The 18,083-nt window shown below is 39.0% G+C and overlaps 2 protein-coding genes across 7 annotated transcripts; both read left to right on the top strand.

The window, feature by feature from the left end:
• The first annotated feature begins 804 nt into the window (after nt 1-804).
• LOC135584806 (protein OCTOPUS-like) lies at nt 805-4,625 on the top strand. 6 transcript variants are annotated; one of them, XR_010496937.1, is made up of 3 exons: nt 805-3,056; nt 3,596-4,083; nt 4,322-4,625. XR_010496937.1 is itself a non-coding variant. In XM_065153164.1 (2 exons), exon 1 carries the CDS (start codon nt 1,124-1,126, stop codon nt 3,032-3,034), a length of 1,911 nt encoding a protein of 636 aa, XP_065009236.1. In that variant the 5' UTR covers nt 805-1,123; the 3' UTR covers nt 3,035-3,056; nt 3,596-4,284. The 6 variants fall into 6 exon arrangements, 2 of the variants coding, with proteins under 2 accessions (XP_065009236.1, XP_065009237.1); XR_010496936.1 differs by having other exon boundaries at nt 3,596-4,108; XR_010496935.1 differs by having other exon boundaries at nt 806-3,056; nt 4,035-4,083.
• Nucleotides 4,626-5,365: 740 nt separating this feature from the next.
• LOC135641415 (ras-related protein Rab11C-like) lies at nt 5,366-5,856 on the top strand. The gene is made up of 2 exons (XM_065156774.1): nt 5,366-5,533; nt 5,692-5,856. The coding sequence occupies exons 1-2, from the start codon at nt 5,366-5,368 to the stop codon at nt 5,854-5,856; spliced, it is 333 nt and encodes a 110-aa protein (XP_065012846.1).
• Nucleotides 5,857-18,083: the final 12,227 nt, after the last annotated feature.

Here is an 18,083-nt window from a genome sequence, read left to right as displayed (position 1 = left end):
TGAGCTTTTTTACAATATTTATGTCTAAAGAAATAGAAAAGTGAAAAAAATGTTTGACTAATGTTTTGTGAAAAAAAAAGATTTAAGAAAAAAAATATATAAAAAAGTTGATACATAACCAGCTCCGTGAAAATTATGATGGCTTAAAAATTCAATCGATGCATCATTAGATCTATTCAACAAACATCATGATTAACTCCGGTTATCAAATCATCAATACCGTTCAATCGATCTATCATACTAAATCAAATTGGAAGATCCTTATAAGAAATGTTAAACCTTTTAATTATTGTTTGTATTCAAAAAGAATTTTATTAATAATTACATCATTACAACTTTGGTACTATAATTATAGAATATCTCACCTTATATGATAAATTGGGTTTGAACTCTCTTTATCCGAGTCTTATAAATCTTGAACACGTTATAATCATCAACTCGTACATCATTCAACTCGAGTGCAAAAAAAAAGAAATCATTGGATATCATCGGGGACCTCACTAGATTAATATAAATTTAAATAATAATATAATTTAATCTATGAAGATGCAAAAGGCGACCCCCAGTTTAATGGATAGGTTCACTAATTCTAAATCCCAATGGCCTTTAATGTAACAGCTTAATCAATCTAAACCATTAGCTTCATAAATGGAAAAAAAGGAGTCCATCCGTTTCAAATTCATGTTATGAAGATGGATGAGAGCCATGAATCGGAAACAGAAGGAAGGAAACAAAAAGAAACAAAGTGGGAGGAGGGAGCGTGATTGCTTTTACTTTTTGTCTTTCGGAATCCGATTTCTATCGATTCTTTTCCCCCTCCCTTTGTTTCTTTTCTGTCGGCTTTACTGTCGTCTTTGAACAGTATCAAATCCTTCCTCCACTATTTTCTCTGCTCTCCTTCCCTTACCCAACACCCCCCTCCTCCCCTCTGTCACTCTGTCCCTCACTGTTGTCTCCTACTATTACGATCACAACAAGATTATATTAGTTGGTAAGCAGCAGCAGCATCAGAGGAAGAAGCAAAGCTTTATAAGAGAGAGAGAGAGAGAGAGAGAGAGTTGAGTCGTTCGTTGCTGGGGAGGGGAGGGGAGGGGAGGGGAGGAGAAGGGAGAGGGGGGCTTCCATGACGGTCGAGAACGAGAGCCATCGACACCACCACCAACTCTTGCCGCCTCTGCAACCTCAAAGACGCATCCCTTCGTCCACGTGCGACCTGCACCCGGGCGAGACGGTCACCGGCTTCTGCGCCTCCTGCCTCCGCGAGCGCCTCGCGGGGCTCGAGGGACCTGCCGCAGCCTCCGGCCGTAGGTCCACCTCTGCCCTCCGATCCGTCTTCTCCATGGTCACCGTCGGCGCGGGCCCTGCCGCCGGGCCGTCCTCCCTCCGCCGCTCCAAGTCCTTCTCGTTCAGCCGTGGCGGCGACGTCTTCTCGGCGCAGCGGCCCCGCGCATCCGCCTTGGAACCCCAGCGCAGGTCCTGCGACGTCCGCGGCCGCAGCACCCTTTGGTCCCTCTTCCATCAGGACGACCGGGACAGGGTGGGTCAGAACCCTTCCATCCCACCCTTCTCCTCCTCCTCCTCCTCTTCCTCCACCTCAACCTCCTCCGCGGCGGCGGCGGCGACGGCGCCGTCCACGAGCGGAGCGATCGAGGTGGACTGCCGGAACCAAGGGCTTCCGGGCCCCTCCCTCGCTCCTCCAGTTTCCGGAACATGCGAAGAGTATGAGATCGGCCATGAGATCAGGCCCATTGGAACCTCGGGGGAGATAAATGAGGAAGGAAAGGGAGCAGCGGAGGAGGAGATGGAGCTGAAGCCGATGAAGGACCACATAAATCTCGACTCCGAGCAGCAGCAGCAGCATCAGGCGAAGAAGCCACCGCAAAAGGACTTCAAGGAGATCGCCAGCAGCGTCTGGCTCGCCGCCTCCGTCTTCAGCAAAAAGCTCCAGAAATGGCGGAGAAGACAGAAGCCAAAGAACCAAGGTGGCGAAGCGACAATGCCGGCGGAGGAACCCCCTAAAACGTCGCGGCGGTTCCACGACACGCAGTCGGAAGTCGCCATGGACTGCTCCGGCCGAAGATCCTGCGACACCGACCCCCGCTTCTCTCTGGACGCCGCCCGGATGTCCATCGACGACCCCAGGTTCTCCTGGGACGAGCCGAGGGCCTCATGGGACGGCTACCTGATCGGAGGCCGATCAGTGTTCCCTCGTCTCCCTCCCATTCTCTCCGTCGTCGAGGACGCCCCTGCCCCGGCAGTCCAGCGGTCGGACTACCTTATCCCCGTCGAGGCAGATGCCGCCATCCCAGGCGGGTCGGCACAGACCCGGGACTACTACTTGGATTCATCCAGCCAGCGCCGGCGAAGCCTTGACCGATCGAGCTCCATCAGGGAGCAGCCTGTCGAGATCAGTGAGCCAAAGCCGGTCTCCAACAGCAGAGTATCCCCTGCAGGCGGCATGGACTTCTTCCCCTTCCACCATGGTGCCTCACTTGAGCGGGAGGTAAAAGATTGGAGCTCAAATTCCCTGAGAGATGATTACTCCGGCAGTTTTGAGTCAGCTTTTAGGGACCTTAACAAAGGTGCTTCCGCGAAGAAGTCAAGCAGGTGGAGCAAAGCATGGAACATTTGGGGGCTTCTTCAGCGAAGAAATAGTAGCAGAGGAGAAGCCAATATGGTTGACAGATCCTTGTCGGAGTCATGGCCGGAGCTGCGGTGCAAGAGCACCAATGGCAGGATTCTAAGGAGTAACAGCAGTGTAAGCTCGAGGGTCTCTTCTCATGCCAATGCTGGGTATGGGGTGATGAGAACGAGCAGCATGAGGTCCAGTGGGAATGATAAGAAGAAGAGTAGAGATGAACCCGTTCTGGAGAGGAATAGAAGTGCTAGATATTCTCCAAACCATATTGAGAACGGTATGCTGCGGTTTTACTTGACACCAAAGCGAAATGCACGGAGGAATGGAGTTTCAGCTAGCCGAAGGCAGATGATGCCTTCGCCTTACCTTGCAAGAAGCATGCTAGGACTGTATTGATCTGACTGTTGAACTCTATCAGGTTCATAATGCTGTTTTCTTTCACTTCACTAGAATTGCCATATTTTTATTAGGAAAAGCTTGCAGATTGCTGAAAAATACCATGCTTTATTACTAATTCTACTTGCTTGCATCTCCCTTATCTTATACCTTAGTTTTCTATAATGCATCTCCTCAATATGATTGATAAGTTTACGTGCCTTAATTTTGAACCTGAACATGTTGTTTGCCATCTCTATAACCACTTTGCTATCTGTTTATCCATGAAAAAAAATATTGTTAGTATGTAGGTCTTGTCTGCATCATGTTTTTCACCATATTTCCCCTAATTTTTGCTAAGACTGCTTTGGATTCTTGAATGTAGTTTAACTATTACTTTAAGAACTTTTGTGACTACGTATTCTTTTCATATTGTCGAACAGAAGTCATACATTAGCTTGGTTGAAAAATTCTCAAGAGGTGAACGTTTGGTAGAGCTTAACTTTTACTATTTCAATCATAAGTTCTAAAGAAGCTTATGAATTTTGGTTAATCCTCTGACCATTTAGATCTTGTCTGTAGGGGCTCAACTTTTCACCTTTGATCAAGATACTTCCTACAATTCAACAAAATCTTTATGTGCACTTAATTGTTGGCATAAATGTTGTCCTTGTTGACATGTGAGCATACTGCTGCATGCTCTTTATTGTCCCCACAGACAAGATTATGCACTAACGGAAGAAGATTATGTTGACATATGAGCATTCTGCAAAATCTTTATGTGCACTAAAGGAAGATTATGCACTTTATTGTCCCCATCATGCTTAGGGCTTTCAGGACATGAACATGTACTATAACATTTGTGGCAAAAGCCTCTCCTGCATGTTATGCTGGCCCCATCATTTTATTTAGTTTAAATCAATTCAGTCCAACAGTCATCTTTCTCAAGCATGGAACTCACTTTGCTCATTGTCTTGGATGCCCTTTACACTGGTCCACCCCCAAAATATATCACAAACAGCTGGAAAGGAGCCAATTTGAAGATTGAAGACTGCAGCACACTTCAGAAGGTCGAACCTACTAAAAGGGATCGAAGTATGTGATTGTTAGGTTGCCTGTGATGCTAATCTTGCCCGAGATTTTCTACTATCTACTGAGTTCACAGTCGGGCTTCGTTTGTTACTATATACATACGGATAGAAAGCTTCATATCCACATGTATCTATTTACTGGTGAGAGATCACACATTGGAATTAGCTGCAGATGCCTAACTCTTCATTTTTCTGCTTCCAATTATTGGTTTTGCAGGTGGGATGATATCTAAGAAGATAGGATTCATCAGCTGGATTGTACTCTTGCCTTGTTTGTTCATGAACCTCCACTGCCAAGTTATTAGATTTTGTTTGGGACAAATTTGAAGTCAGCTTGATGGTGAACACTAGTAACATGAAAAGTGTCAAATGATGCTGTGCACTCTACTAGGAGACCACTATGGGGAGTTCATCAATTGATTGTTCGGATAAGAGGTTTTAGAGTGACAGCATTCCTTGTAGTCAGTAGATGAGTGTCAAGGTTTTTTAGTTTCTAGTGGAATTTTTTAAAGTTCTACGAAGTACAATTTAGCAATCAGATTTTAAGTAAAATAAACAGTACATGACATGCACAACTATCCGTGCATGGAGGCATGTATTAACTAAATATGAACGTTAATAAAAAAATTATAAAGAAAGAATAGAATAAAATTTTGACTATAAGAGCAAATAATTTAATTAAAATGACATGTATTTTAATTTTCGTAGATTTTATCAGTAACAAATAATTTAATGTAGAGTGTTTTTGTTAAAGTAGGATTTTTGAGGGTCAAAATGTGTTATTATTATTATTTTCAAGAATGTTTTGAAAAAAAAAATCAGGAAAGAACCAATTAATTCTATATGAAAATTTTCACATATATGCTGGTGTAAAATAATTTTTTTAATTAAAATATGTGGGAGGGAACTAAGCATCTCTCTGTCTCTCTCTCTCTCAGCAACCTCGACCGGCCCAAGTCCCAGTGTGAAGCCCAAATAGAGCCTTAATGGGCCGACCCAATTGAGAAGAGAACCACACGGATCGATTATAAATAGTGATCCTAACACGGCCGGTTCCACATGGTCTATTGCTGCCTCCCCGGTCTCATCTCCATCTCAACCTCGAACACGTCGAGTTTTCCGGCCTCCTTGCTTCCGATCTCGCTTCAGGTCGCCCTTTCCTCCGATATCTATTTCTCCATCAATTTCTTCTTCATTTTCATTCTGTGTGATTTATTTTGGGTCGATGGATTGACCTCAGAGAGGAGTTGGAGGAGGAGGAATGGCTCACCGGGTGGATCACGAATGTGACTACCTATTCAAGATCGTGCTGATCGGCGATTCGGGGAAGGGGAAATCGAACATCCTCGACAGTTCACGCGGAATGAGTTCTGCTTGGATGGAATCCAAGTCCACCATCGGCGCCGAATTCGCCACTAGGACCCTCCAGGTGATCAATCGATTGTCTCCCGTCCACTGCTTCTGTTCCTTGCTTTGATCAACATGACCTGACATCCCCTTCAAACTCGATTTTCACGCTCAATTCATGATATGTTTATGGACTTGCAGTAAGCAACCATGTATTTTATGATTGCAATTATGGGACAGACAGAACTGCATGCATCATTGCTTGCTGATCTTTTGATTGACTTCGAATTTGAGACCATGGATGTGTTTGTAGAAGTTGGCGCAGAGTCCAGATTGATTCGACTTCTTGTTGCCAGGAATGCTGCTTGGACCAATCGACGCTCCATTTCGATCCGGACAACTTGAGCAAAAGGAGATATGTCTGCGTCTTTTAGCTCGGATTAAATGATCGAGTCATTGGTTTTTATCTGGAGTTTCAACTGAAATGGTTGACCGTCCATGAAATGATTGGAAGATGTTTATTCTCGATTGAACTGGGATATTTGTTTGGACAACAAAGTATCAAACAGCCTTGGGGGATAAAAGTAATGGTTCGAAGAATCTTACAATAAATGCAGTTTTATTGCATTTCAGACTCTTCTAACAGAAATTTATGGCGTAATTAGCAGTGTTGTGATATTGGGACTCCAATATAATTAAGCATATTAAAGCAATATGATAATTAAAAAAATTATTATAAAAAATATGAATTTATTTATTGAGATAATATATATTATTAGGGAAAAATATTATTGACGTCTTGGTTAGCTTGATGTAGTTCGGACTCGAATGTATAGGATTGTTTGAGGTATCTCTGAGATAGAAATAACAAGCTCCTAATATATCACTTGTACAAAGACCGAGGTCAGGAGAGATTTCCTAATTCGATCCCTCCGACGCCAAGTTAATAGCTTGAGATGTACTGAGTGTAAGTGAGAGTAATCTCAACTGTCCCTTTTTCTATATGTTAAAAACAACCTTTTATACTTAATCATCAAGGGTTCGAAAGAAGTTTATGATTATCTTTTTCATCATAAATGATGAAAGAAAGCTTATGATTACTTTCTGGTCATAAATAGCAAGAAGAAAGTTTCGTCTTCTCCTCTCTCTTTGAGCATCATATGACGATGATATGTCGGATTATTAGTTGTTGATAATGTATCTCAAATCATTTAACCCACCCAGGCATGATTCAGGATGTTTGGTTTATTCGACATGTGAGCATTCGAGATTTCCTCTTGTAGGTCAGGTTATCCTGATGCACATGTCTCGACCACATTGTACCTTGTGCTTCCACCATGATAGACTTATCTTTACATGGGTGGGGTTTTCTTGACGTACACATCTTAGACATATTTTATCTTGTGTCTCATTCGTAGCGAATTTCTCTTCACGTATAAAAATCTTGGTTCTTCTATGCTTCGTAAAAATCTTCTATGCTTTATCCTAGTTCCCTGGAGGGCGAGTTGGTTCTCAAGTCTCTCAGAGTCTTGGTGTCGATTCAGTAACAAATCGATTTTCTATCATTCTGCTCCTTAGTCTCCTTAGGTTGAGATGCCTTTTCTTTATTGTACAAGTTGTTCTTGATCTACTAGCTGCCAAACGGTTGAGGTCCATACTTTATCTTTGTATAATCTAATGTTGAATCTCATATTTTGAGGATGAAATCAATTGATTAAGTTATGATCTAATCAACGTTTGAGTGATGCAAGACTTGTTGAATCTCGGATTTTGATGATAAAATCAATTGATGGGTTAATTGATCTAATCCATATTATTGAGCTAAGTGTGCAGGATTAACTACGATAACCAGAAAACACAAAGCAAGAATACCGGAGTCAAGTTCGATGGACGTTTAAGAGTCCGAAGAATCGTCGGAGATGCTGCCGGAACCAATCGAGAAGAAATCGGGAACCTGTCGAAATTTTCAGAAGTTCGCCGAAGAGATCGTCGGAGGTTCACAGAGATCACCGAGAAGGCTCGGCTACTTGTTAAAGTCATCACAAGTTCGGGAGCTTGCTGGGAGTCCGTCGGAAGAAGTTCGTCGGAAAGCTCGCCGAAACAAGACTCGACGTTCGCGGTTGAAAACTTGCTTAGGGTGTTTTTTTTGTTATGTAGTTCACTTGTAATTAGGATGAGGATTAAGAGATAATCCTATATCCTGGTTAGGGGCCAACTGGGCCCAAAATTAGACTTGGTTTGGGCTAAATTTGAAGCCCAAAAAGTGAACCAAAGGGTCTGGCGGTGGCATCGCCAGACTGGGTAGTTGCACCGCCTAGCACTGTCAATGTCTGACAGTGACAGGCGGTGGCACCGCCACTGACAGGCGGTGGCACCGCCAGCATCGGGAACCCAAAGAGAATTCAAATTTTGGAGCCCAAATTTGAATCCTCTTGAGGCCTATAAATACCCCTCAAATTCAGCTGAGATTACAACTTTTTGAGAAGCAATTGATTGAGAGAAAAGTCTTAGCAAGTCTTGTTTTCAATTTGCTAGAGTGTTCTCCTCCTTCTTTCTTGTTGAAAATTTGTAAGAGGTTGAACTGCTTGTAAAAGGTTGTAAGAGGGGTATTTGCCCTTCCATTTTAAGAGATTTGCTAGTGGAAGGTGGGAGCCTCATCGAAGAGAGGCCTCACAAGTGGATGTAGGTCATTTGACTCAACCACTTTAAAATCGGCGTGATCTCTGGTTTGCATTTCATTATTGCTATTTACATTACTGCAAACCTTCTTACATGCTTTATTTCCTTATTACCTTTGCTGCATAACTTTAAGAATACGCTTTCAAGTTAAGCTTTTCAAGTTCCGTTCTTATCGTACGAAAGATTTGTCGAAACCAACGTTTTAATCCACTGCACTAATTCACCCCCCCTCTTAGTGCCGCTCCGATCCTAACAATTGGTATCAGAGCTAGGCTCACTCTCATATTTGGTTTGATACCCAAGAGAGATGGCTTACTTCGACATACATGAGGGTCATTCTATCACACGTCCACCCTTGTTTAATGGGTCGGATTATACTTATTGGAAGACTCGTATGAGGATCTTCCTCATTTCTATGGATTTCGAGCTTTGGACTATTGTTGAAAATGGATTTCAAAAATCTTCTCTTCCGATGAGCGAATGGAATGAATCGGAGAAAAGGTTTTTGCTTTAAATGCAAAGGCTATGAATGTCTTGTTTTGTGCACTAGACAAAAATGAATTTAATCGTGTTTCAATTTGTGATTTGGCTTTTGATATTTAGAGAACTCTTGAGGTCACTCATGAAGGCACTAGCCGAGTGAAAGAGTCCAAAATCAACATCCTTGTGCACTCTTACGAACTTTTCCGAATGAAACCAAGTGAGTCTATCGGAGACATGTACACCCGGTTTACGGATGTCATCAATGGACTCAAAGCTCTTGGTAAAGATTTTACTAACTTTGAACTAGTAACTAAAATCTTAAGATCCCTCCCTAAAAGTTGGGATCCAAAAGTTACGGCCATTCAAGAGGCCAAAGACCTTAAAACATTCCCTCTTGAAGAACTCATTGGGTCTCTAATGACCTACGAAATGACATGTCAAGCTCATGACGAGCTCGAGAACCCCCTTCCAAAGAACAGGAAGGATATGACACTCAAATCACAAGAAGACCACTTGAAAGGAACATCAAGTGATGAGGATAGTGACAATGACATTGCACTTTTGACTCAAAAATTTAAAAAATATTTAAGAAAGAACAAATTTAAAAATAATACAAAAAATAAATTCGAACAAAAGAAGGACCAAGTGATTTGCTATGAATGCAAAAAACCGGGACACTACAAGAACGATTGTCCTCAAGCCAAAAAGAGAACATCAAAGAAGAAGGCGCTCAAGGCAACGTGGGATGATTCAAGCGCGTCCGAAGAAGAGGAGTCCAACACCGAGCAAGTTGCTCATTACGCCCTAATGGCCATCGGAGAAGAGGTAACAGATTTAATTAATGCAGATTTACCTTATCATGAATTATTAAATGCTTTCCATGAGTTATTTGATGAATGTAAGATAATTAGTAGAAAATACAAATTGCTAAAAAAGGAGCATGATAGTCTCACTTGTGATATCGATAAATTAAAAAGTGAATATCATGATAGTTTAGCTCCATGTATAAAATGCCATGATCTAGAATCTCTCCAAAAGGAGAACTTGCTACTTAAGGACACCTTGAAGAAATTCGAGGTTGGTAGCAAATCTTTGAACATGATCCTTACAAATAAGGGTCACGTTCCTAAAAGAAGTGGAATCGGATTTGTGAGAAGTCATCACCAAAATTCAACCGCTTTCATTAAAGGCCCCGTCTTACATGTTCGGCACCAAAGCAATTGTAATTTTTGTTGCAAATATGGACATAAAACTTATAAATATCCATTCAAGAAAATTAGTCCGAACAAACTAATTTGGGTTCCTAAAGGAACCATGATCAATTCTATGCAATATGATGAACAAGTTTTTAAGGCACCCAAAAGAAAATGGGTACCTAAAAATAATCCCTTCTTGTAGAAACATACACCATCATAAGCTAGGAGCAAGAGATGGTATCTAGATAGTGGATGCTCAAGACATATGACTGGAGATCCATCTCATTTCTCTATGCTCACTAGTAAAGAAGAAGGGTACGTCACCTTCGGAGACAACAACCAAGGCAAAATCATTGGCAAGGGAACCATAGGTAACAAATTAAAATTTTCTATTGATGATGTCTTACTAGTTGATGGATTGAAACATAATCTCTTGAGTGTTAGTCAATTATGCGATAAAGGTTATATCGTTAGATTTGAATCAAATGTGTGTATTATTGAAAAACCAAACCATAACATAACTATGATTGCATTAAAACAAAATAATGTTTACACCATCAACCTTGATGAACTAAGTAATGAAATGTGCTTCTCCGCTTTAAATGATGATGCTTAGCTTTGGCATAGGAGACTAGGCCATGCAAGCATGAAACTAATATCTAAGATCTCATCTAGAGAATTAGTGCGAGGAATTCCAAACATAAAGTTTATTAAGGACAAAGTATGTGATGCATGTCAACTAGGTAAACAAATAAAAACTAGTTTCAAACCAAAAACTCAAATTAGCACCACTAGACCATTACAATTGATTCATTTGGACTTATTTGGACCAATTGACACGACAAGTCTAGGAGGAAGCAAATATGCGTTTGTAATTGTGGATGACTATACTAGATACACTTGGACCTATTTCTTAGCTCACAAAAGTGATTGCTTCAAGTGTTTCTCTAAATTTTGTAAACTCACTCAAAACGAAAAAGGTTTCATGATTTCATCAATTCGGAGTGATCACGGTGGAGAATTTCAAAACCGTGACTTTCAAAATTTTTGTGAAGTTAATGGATACAATCACAACTTCTCCACTCCGAGGAATCCCCAACAAAATGGAGTAGTCGAAAGAAAAAATAGAAACCTATAAGAAATGGCAAGAACAATGTTAAATGAACATAGTCTGCCCAAGTATTTTTAGGCCGAAGCCATAAATACGGCTTGCTACATCATGAATAGGGTCCTAATAAGACCATCCCTATCAAAAACTCCCTATGAATTATGGAATAGCAAAAAACCAAATATTTCCTATTTTAAAGTTTTCGGTTATAAATGCTTTATTTTGAATGAAAAGGATGCCTTAGGAAAATTTAATGCTAAATCCGATGAAGACATCTTTCTTGGTTACTCTTCCGTTTCTAAGGCTTTTCGGGTTTTTAACAAAAGAACCTTAGTAATAGAAGAGTCTATTCATGTAGTTTTTAATGAAATTTTTAATTTAAAGAAAAATGATTTTGATGATGATCTTGGTTTTGATAATTTGAATTTAAATGAACCTCCTCCTCAAAATAGCAACTTGGATGCACCTTCTTCCGAAATTTCCTTACCCAAGGAATGGAAGTATATAGATGCTCATCCAAAGGAGCTAATTATAGGAGATACATCAAAAGGGGTTCAAACTCGTTCCTCTTTCAAGAATTTTTGTGCTAACGCCGCCTTCCCTTCTCAAATCGAACATAAATACATTGACGAGGCCATAAAAGATGATTTTTGGGTTATTGCAATGCAAGAGGAATTAAATCAATTTGAGAGGAATAAGGTATGGAAGCTTGTTCCTAGACCTAGTGACCATTTAGTCATTAGTACTAAATGGGTCTTTAGAAACAAGCAAGACGAAAATGGTATCGTGGTTAGAAACAAGGCTAGATTAGTGGCCAAAGGTTTCAACTAAGAAGAAGGTATCGATTACGAAGAAACCTTCGCTCCCATGGCTCGATTAGAAGCCATAAGGATGCTCCTTGCCTATACTAGTAGTAATAATTTTAAACTGTTTCAAATGGATGTCAAAAGTGTTTTCTTGAATGGTTTTATTTTCGAAGAAGTATATGTCGAACAACCTCCCGGATTTGAAAATCTCTTCTTCCTAATCATGTATTCAAATTGACTAAGGCTCTCTATGGCTTGAAACAAGCTCCTAGAGCTTAATATGAAAGGCTTAGTTCCTTTCTTATTTTAAATAATTTTACCAAAGGTAAGGTTGATACTACATTGTTTATCAAACATTTTGAAAATAATTTTCTTATTGTGTAAATTTATGTTGACGATATTATTTTTGGCTCTTCGGATGAATCACTATGTGAATCATTTGCCAAATGTATGAGTCATGAATTTGAAATGAGTTTAATAGGTGAATTAACTTTCTTTTTAGGATTACAAATCAAACAACTTAGGGATGGTATATTTCTTAACCAATCTAAATATACATTAGAATTATTAAAATGATTTAACATGGATAATTCAAAAGCAATAAACACCCCTATGAGTACTGCGACTAAGTTAGATATGGATGAAAATAGTGAAAATTTCGATCAAAAAACATATAAGGGAATGATAGGTAGTCTACTCTACCTCACCGCGACTAGACCGGATATTATGTTTAGTGTAGGACTTTGCGTTAGGTTTCAATCAAATCCTAAATTATCTCATCTTAAAAGTGTTAAAAGAATATTTAGGTATCTCAAAGGAACTCCAAATTTAGGACTGTGGTATCCAAAATCTGAAAATTTTAATTTAATAGCTTATGCAGATGTCGATTTTGGCGGATGCAGGATAGATAGAAAAAGTACATCCGGAACATGCCAATTTTTAGGACATGCACTTGTTTCTTGGACTTCCAAGAAACAAAATTCAGTTGCACTATCTACGGCGGAAGCCGAGTACATTGCTGCAAGTGCATGCTGTGCACAAGTTGTTTGGATGAAAAATACATTAGAAGACTATGGAATTCACTTTAAAAATATTCCCATAAAATGTGATAATATTAGTGCCATATGTCTTACTAAAAATCCAATTCAGCACTCTAGAACTAAGCACATCGACGTTAGGCATCATTTCATACGCGATCATGTCCTTAACAATGATGTTGTTCTAGAATTCATTGACACAAAGCATCAATTAGCAGATATATTTACAAAATCTTTGAATGAAGATCAATTTGAATTCATTAGAAGGGAATTAGGTATGTTAAATTGTCCCTAAGAATAAACTTGTTTGAATGGATTTTCCGTAAAGTTTTTCATCCTCTCTCCGTTCTTTAGTGAATCTAATCCTTCTCTTTTGATTCTAAATGACATGTTAAATTATCTTATCCTATCTTGAGTCATACACCGCTCCCATCTAATTAAGATTAATAATTTTATGATATTTTGTGAATCTCGAAATTGATTTTGATGGCTTAATTATGAGTTTCAAGTTGACAATTTGGATTTGAATGAGTTTGTATTCGAATTATGATCTTACTACTTGAATTTTTTTTTAATCACAATCTCTTCCTTGTACACCTACAATTTTTGTTATTTATAGAAAGAAGAGATTTGATAAAATGGATGAATGTTGAATTTTCCTTTATGATAAACTCTGCGTAAATATTTTAGCATACTTTTTGATGATAAAATTTTTGTATGATCAATGTTATAATCACAAATTATGTGCTTCAAGTCTCATTCCCTTTTTTGTTGATGACAAAGGGGGAGAAAAGTGATGACTTGTACCATTTTGATAGCATGACTTGTACCATTTTGATAGCATGACTTATATAAATTACGAAAGCTTGTATGAATGTCTTATATGCCTTGCAAAATGCCTTGCAAAATCCTTGAGAATATCACAAGATTGATTGATCATATTGAAAGCATGCCTTACATCTATATCATGAAATTCATGTTGAAAATCTTTATCTCCTGTCGTAGTAAAAATTGTCCCATATCATTTGACTTATGATTTTCATCGAAGTTTCACATTTACTATTACTTAATGAGAATAACGATAAGTTCTACGGTTAGAACTTATCGGTTTATGCTTGAATTCAATGGATGAAATTCAAGTGTTTTCATCTTCTCATAATATGGCATATAGATAGGGGGAGTTATGTTTAACTCCGTCATCAATTGATTGTCATCATCAAAAAGGGGGAGATTATTGAATCTCAGATTTTGATGATAAAATCAATTGATGGGTTAATTGATCTAATCCATATTATTGAGCTAAGTGTGCAGGATTAACTACGATAACCAGAAAACACAAAGTAAGAATACCGGAGTCAAGTTCGATGGACGTTTAAGAGTCCGAAGAATCGTCGGAGATGTTGCCGGAACCAATCGAGAAGAAATCGGGAACCTGTCGGAATTTTCAGAAGTTCACCGAAGAGATCGTCGGAGGTTCACGGAGATCACCGAGAAGGCTCGGCTACTCGTTAAAGTCATCACAAGTTTGGGAGCTTACTGGGAGTCCGTCGGAAGAAGTTCGTCGGAAAGCTCGTCGAAACAAGACTCGATGTTCGCGGTTGAAACTTTGCTTAGGGTATTTTTTTTGTTATGTAGTTCACTTGTAATTAGGATGAGGATTAAGAGATAATCCTATATCCTGGTTAGGGGTCAACTGGGCCCAAAATTAGACTTGGTTTGGGCTAAATTTGAAGCCCAACAAGTGAACCAAAGGGTCTGGCGGTCCGCCAGCATCGGGAACCCAAAGAGAATTCAAATTTTGGAGCCCAAATTTGAATCCTCTTGAGGCCTATAAATACCCCTCAAATCTCAGCTGAGATTACAACTTTTTGAGAAGCAATTGATTGAGAGAAAAGTCTTAGAAAGTCTTAGCAAGTCTTGTTTTCAATTTGCTAGAGTGTTCTCCTCCTTCTTTCTTGTTGAAAATTTGTAAGAGGTTGAACTGCTTGTAAAAGGTTGTAAGAGGGGTATTTGCCCTTCCATTTCAAGAGATTTGCTAGTGGAAGGTGGGAGCCTCATCGAAGAGGGGTCTCGCAAGTGGATGTAGGTTATTTGACCGAACCACTTTAAAATCGGCGTGATCTCTGGTTTGCATTTCATTATTGCTATTTACATTACTGCAAACCTTCTTACGTGCTTTATTTCCTTATTACCTTTGCTGCACAACTTTAAGAATACGCTTTCAAGTTAAGCTTTTCAAGTTCCGTTCTTATCGTACGAAAGATTTGTCGAAACCAACGTTTTAATCCGCTGCACTAATTCACCCCACCTCTTATTGCCGCTCCGATCCTAACAAGACTAACTTCGATCATAGAAAGACAAATCGATTGAAGTAGGAGAATCAAACATTGGGTTGAAATGAAATATGTCAGAAGATTGGACGTCGGACTAGAGGACTGGTTGACGTGTTGGAAGGACTTCATGTCATAAGTTCGGGCATCAAGCCAGAAGGATTGGACATTGTACCAAGGAGATCGGATATTGCGGGAGGTTAACATACTAATTAGGCAATACGTTGAAGGAGATAACTATGCGCCGAAGGTTCGAACGAAGTGCCGGATGAACTAATTGTTAGGATCAAGAACGACATTGAGAGGGGGGGGGGAGTGAATTAGTGCACTAGATAAAAACGATAAATTTAAACAACTTCGAAAAACTTTGTGCAATGAAACTCTTAGTTCTACGAAAACGATTTGAAAAGACGTTTGACTTGAATAAGTTTGTAAGTGAGTAGAGAGGAAGGGATTATTTGCAATGAAGTAATAGCAGAATGCAGTAAAAGGAAATTATGCACCAAGAAGAAAACATGTCAATTTTATAATGGTTCGGTCGTCCGACCTACATCCACTGTCGACATCTCCTCCAATGAGTTCATCGGTTTTCACTATTGATCTTTTTTGAAGGGCAAAGATCAATCATAGAATTTTTACAAGTGGCTCACTCTCTTTTTACAAACTTTCATACTTAGAAACGATGGAGGTGAACTCTAAACTTTTGTAAGCTATTTCACTATAGGTTCGGTTCAATTCTTATAACTTCTCTGTACTTTACCAATTGAGAAGTAAGGGGTATTTATAGCCCTCAATTGACTTCAGAATTAGAGTAAAAAAGTGTCACATCCCTAGTTTTTGGGGTATTGGTGGTACCGCCGCTATTATTGGGCAGTACTACCGCTTGACATTCTAACATTGGGCGGTACCACTGCCTAGTTTGGTGGTACTACCGCCCGACAGAGTCTCGAAGATTGGGCTATGACGGTACCATCGCCTGACAGGGTGGTACCATCGCTTAGCAGCATTAATTGCCAACGGTACCACCGCCCAGACCTCTTGGAAGGCTGAGCCTCAAGTGGTTCCATTCCCCACCCTGGGTGGTGCCACCGCTTGGCAAGGCTCCAAGTGGTCGAGTGGGCCTTCCATCCGGTCCAACTCAATCATGTTTTGGGTCTAGTTGGCCTCTAACTGAGTTAGTGGGATTATCTCCCAATCTTAACCCTAATTATGTGCTAACTTTGATTTTTAAGATATACACTATGCAAAACAAGTCTGGTAAGTCTAGATTTCATCCGGCGAGTTTCTGATGATCTTTTGACGGACTTCCGATGATCTCTCAGCAATCTTTTAGTAGACTCCCAGTAAGCTCTTGGACTTCACGATGAGATGATCTTCTTGGTGAGTTTCGACGAGCTTCTTTGGCAAGCTCCTGGACTTCTCGGCCAATTCCAATGGCACTTCTGATGAACCTTGAAGCTTCCGACAAACTCTCGAACCCCCAACGAATTCTTGTTCTTGACTCTGACACTTCGTTTTGCTTTATACCTTGATCGCTATTATAGTTAATCCTACATACTTTTCTCAACATATAGATTGGATCAAACAATTTACCAATTGATTTCACCATCAAAATCCGAGATTCAATCTCCTGCTTTGACATCAATTAATGACGGAGTTAACCTTAACTCCCCCTATCTATATGTTATACTTGAGAAAAGACACTCTTGAATTCAAAACCTTATAATTCAAGAATCAAACTGATAAGTTATACGCATTTAAACTTATTGTCATGCACATCATGATACTAATCATGATTTACTATCTCAAAATACGATACCACATATTTATCAAAATGATGTAAAGGCATGACATTCATTTTCAAGTCCAATATCGAATGATCATTTCATGTATGATACAAATTTTAAATCTGAAATTTAGTAAGATTTCAATTTTAAGTTTGATAAAAGATGATAGTTCATCAATTTGAGGCATGATACCAATTGGAAGTAGGAAATTAAGTATGATAAGTTCGACATTTATCATCAAGCATGATTTTAAAAATAAAATATTTTCAAGTATCCATGCCACATTAGGATGTATTTTAAGCATTCATGATACATTTCAAGTATCTACCATAATGTTAATTTGTGATCAATTTGTCACATTTCTCCCCCTTTGTCATTAACAAAAAGGAGAACCGTTTAATAATACAAGTGTTTATAAGCATGTCAAGTAAGCTTTACACCAATTTATCCACGCTAGCAAAAATGAGAAGTAAAGCAAAAACTTTGCACGAAAAATGAGACGCTAGCATTTTTGCTTAGGAGCTTTTTGGTTCTTTTTAAGATGTACAAGTTTCTTTCTTCCTTTGTCATAAAAATAAGAAGAAGAGGAAGAAGAGTAAGGGAGGAATTCATTCTCCATAAGAAATTAAGAACCAAATTCATGAAAGTTAAGTTTCATTAAATCAAGCTTCTACTATAGCAAAAGAGAGGTTTCATAATAAAAGGATAAAAAATTCATGAATAAAACTTCATAAATCAAATATCTTTTTTTGTAAATAGAAGAAAGAAGGACTCATGATCATTACATGAAAAGTAAGACATCAAGTTGTAAATACCAAAAGTCTATAAGTTGAATCTTTTCTTTTATAAATATTACAAGAAAGAAAAAATGATCTCGATTTAAAAAGAAAACTTAAGTTACAAAAAACTGAGAAGTTCAAAAAAATGTATCAAGGAATTTATGCATTCAAAATATTTATCATGCCTAATTCTTAGAGTGTTGCAAGCATTAAACCATCATCAAGAAGTGTATCACAATATTAAAAGGCACGTAATGTCAAAAGATACATCATAAAATGTAGGAAGTATAATATATCAAAGAGTACATGGTACTTTTTAGTTCCCTACTCCCTTTTATTAGCAAAAGAAAATACACAACCTATTCAGGTGGTGGTCAATCAAAATGTCTAAACAAATTATTAAGTTACCGATAAATTTGTTGCATTT

The sequence above is a fragment of the Musa acuminata genome, chromosome BXJ3-6 (genome assembly GCF_036884655.1).
Source record: "Musa acuminata AAA Group cultivar baxijiao chromosome BXJ3-6, Cavendish_Baxijiao_AAA, whole genome shotgun sequence".
Lineage (NCBI taxonomy): Eukaryota > Viridiplantae > Streptophyta > Magnoliopsida > Zingiberales > Musaceae > Musa > Musa acuminata.
The sequence above is the reverse complement of the archived record's forward strand: the minus strand, read 5'-3'. Positions and strand labels throughout refer to the sequence as shown.

Coding starts and splice junctions, on each gene's coding strand:
- LOC135584806 (XM_065153165.1), top strand. CDS start 1,124: ATGACGGTCGAGAACGAGAGCCATCGACACCACCACCAACTCTTGCCG.
- LOC135641415 (XM_065156774.1), top strand. CDS start 5,366: ATGGCTCACCGGGTGGATCACGAATGTGACTACCTATTCAAGATCGTG. Junction 5,534..5,691: donor TCGCCACTAGGACCCTCCAG/GTGATCAATCGA, acceptor ATTATGGGACAG/ACAGAACTGCATGCATCATT.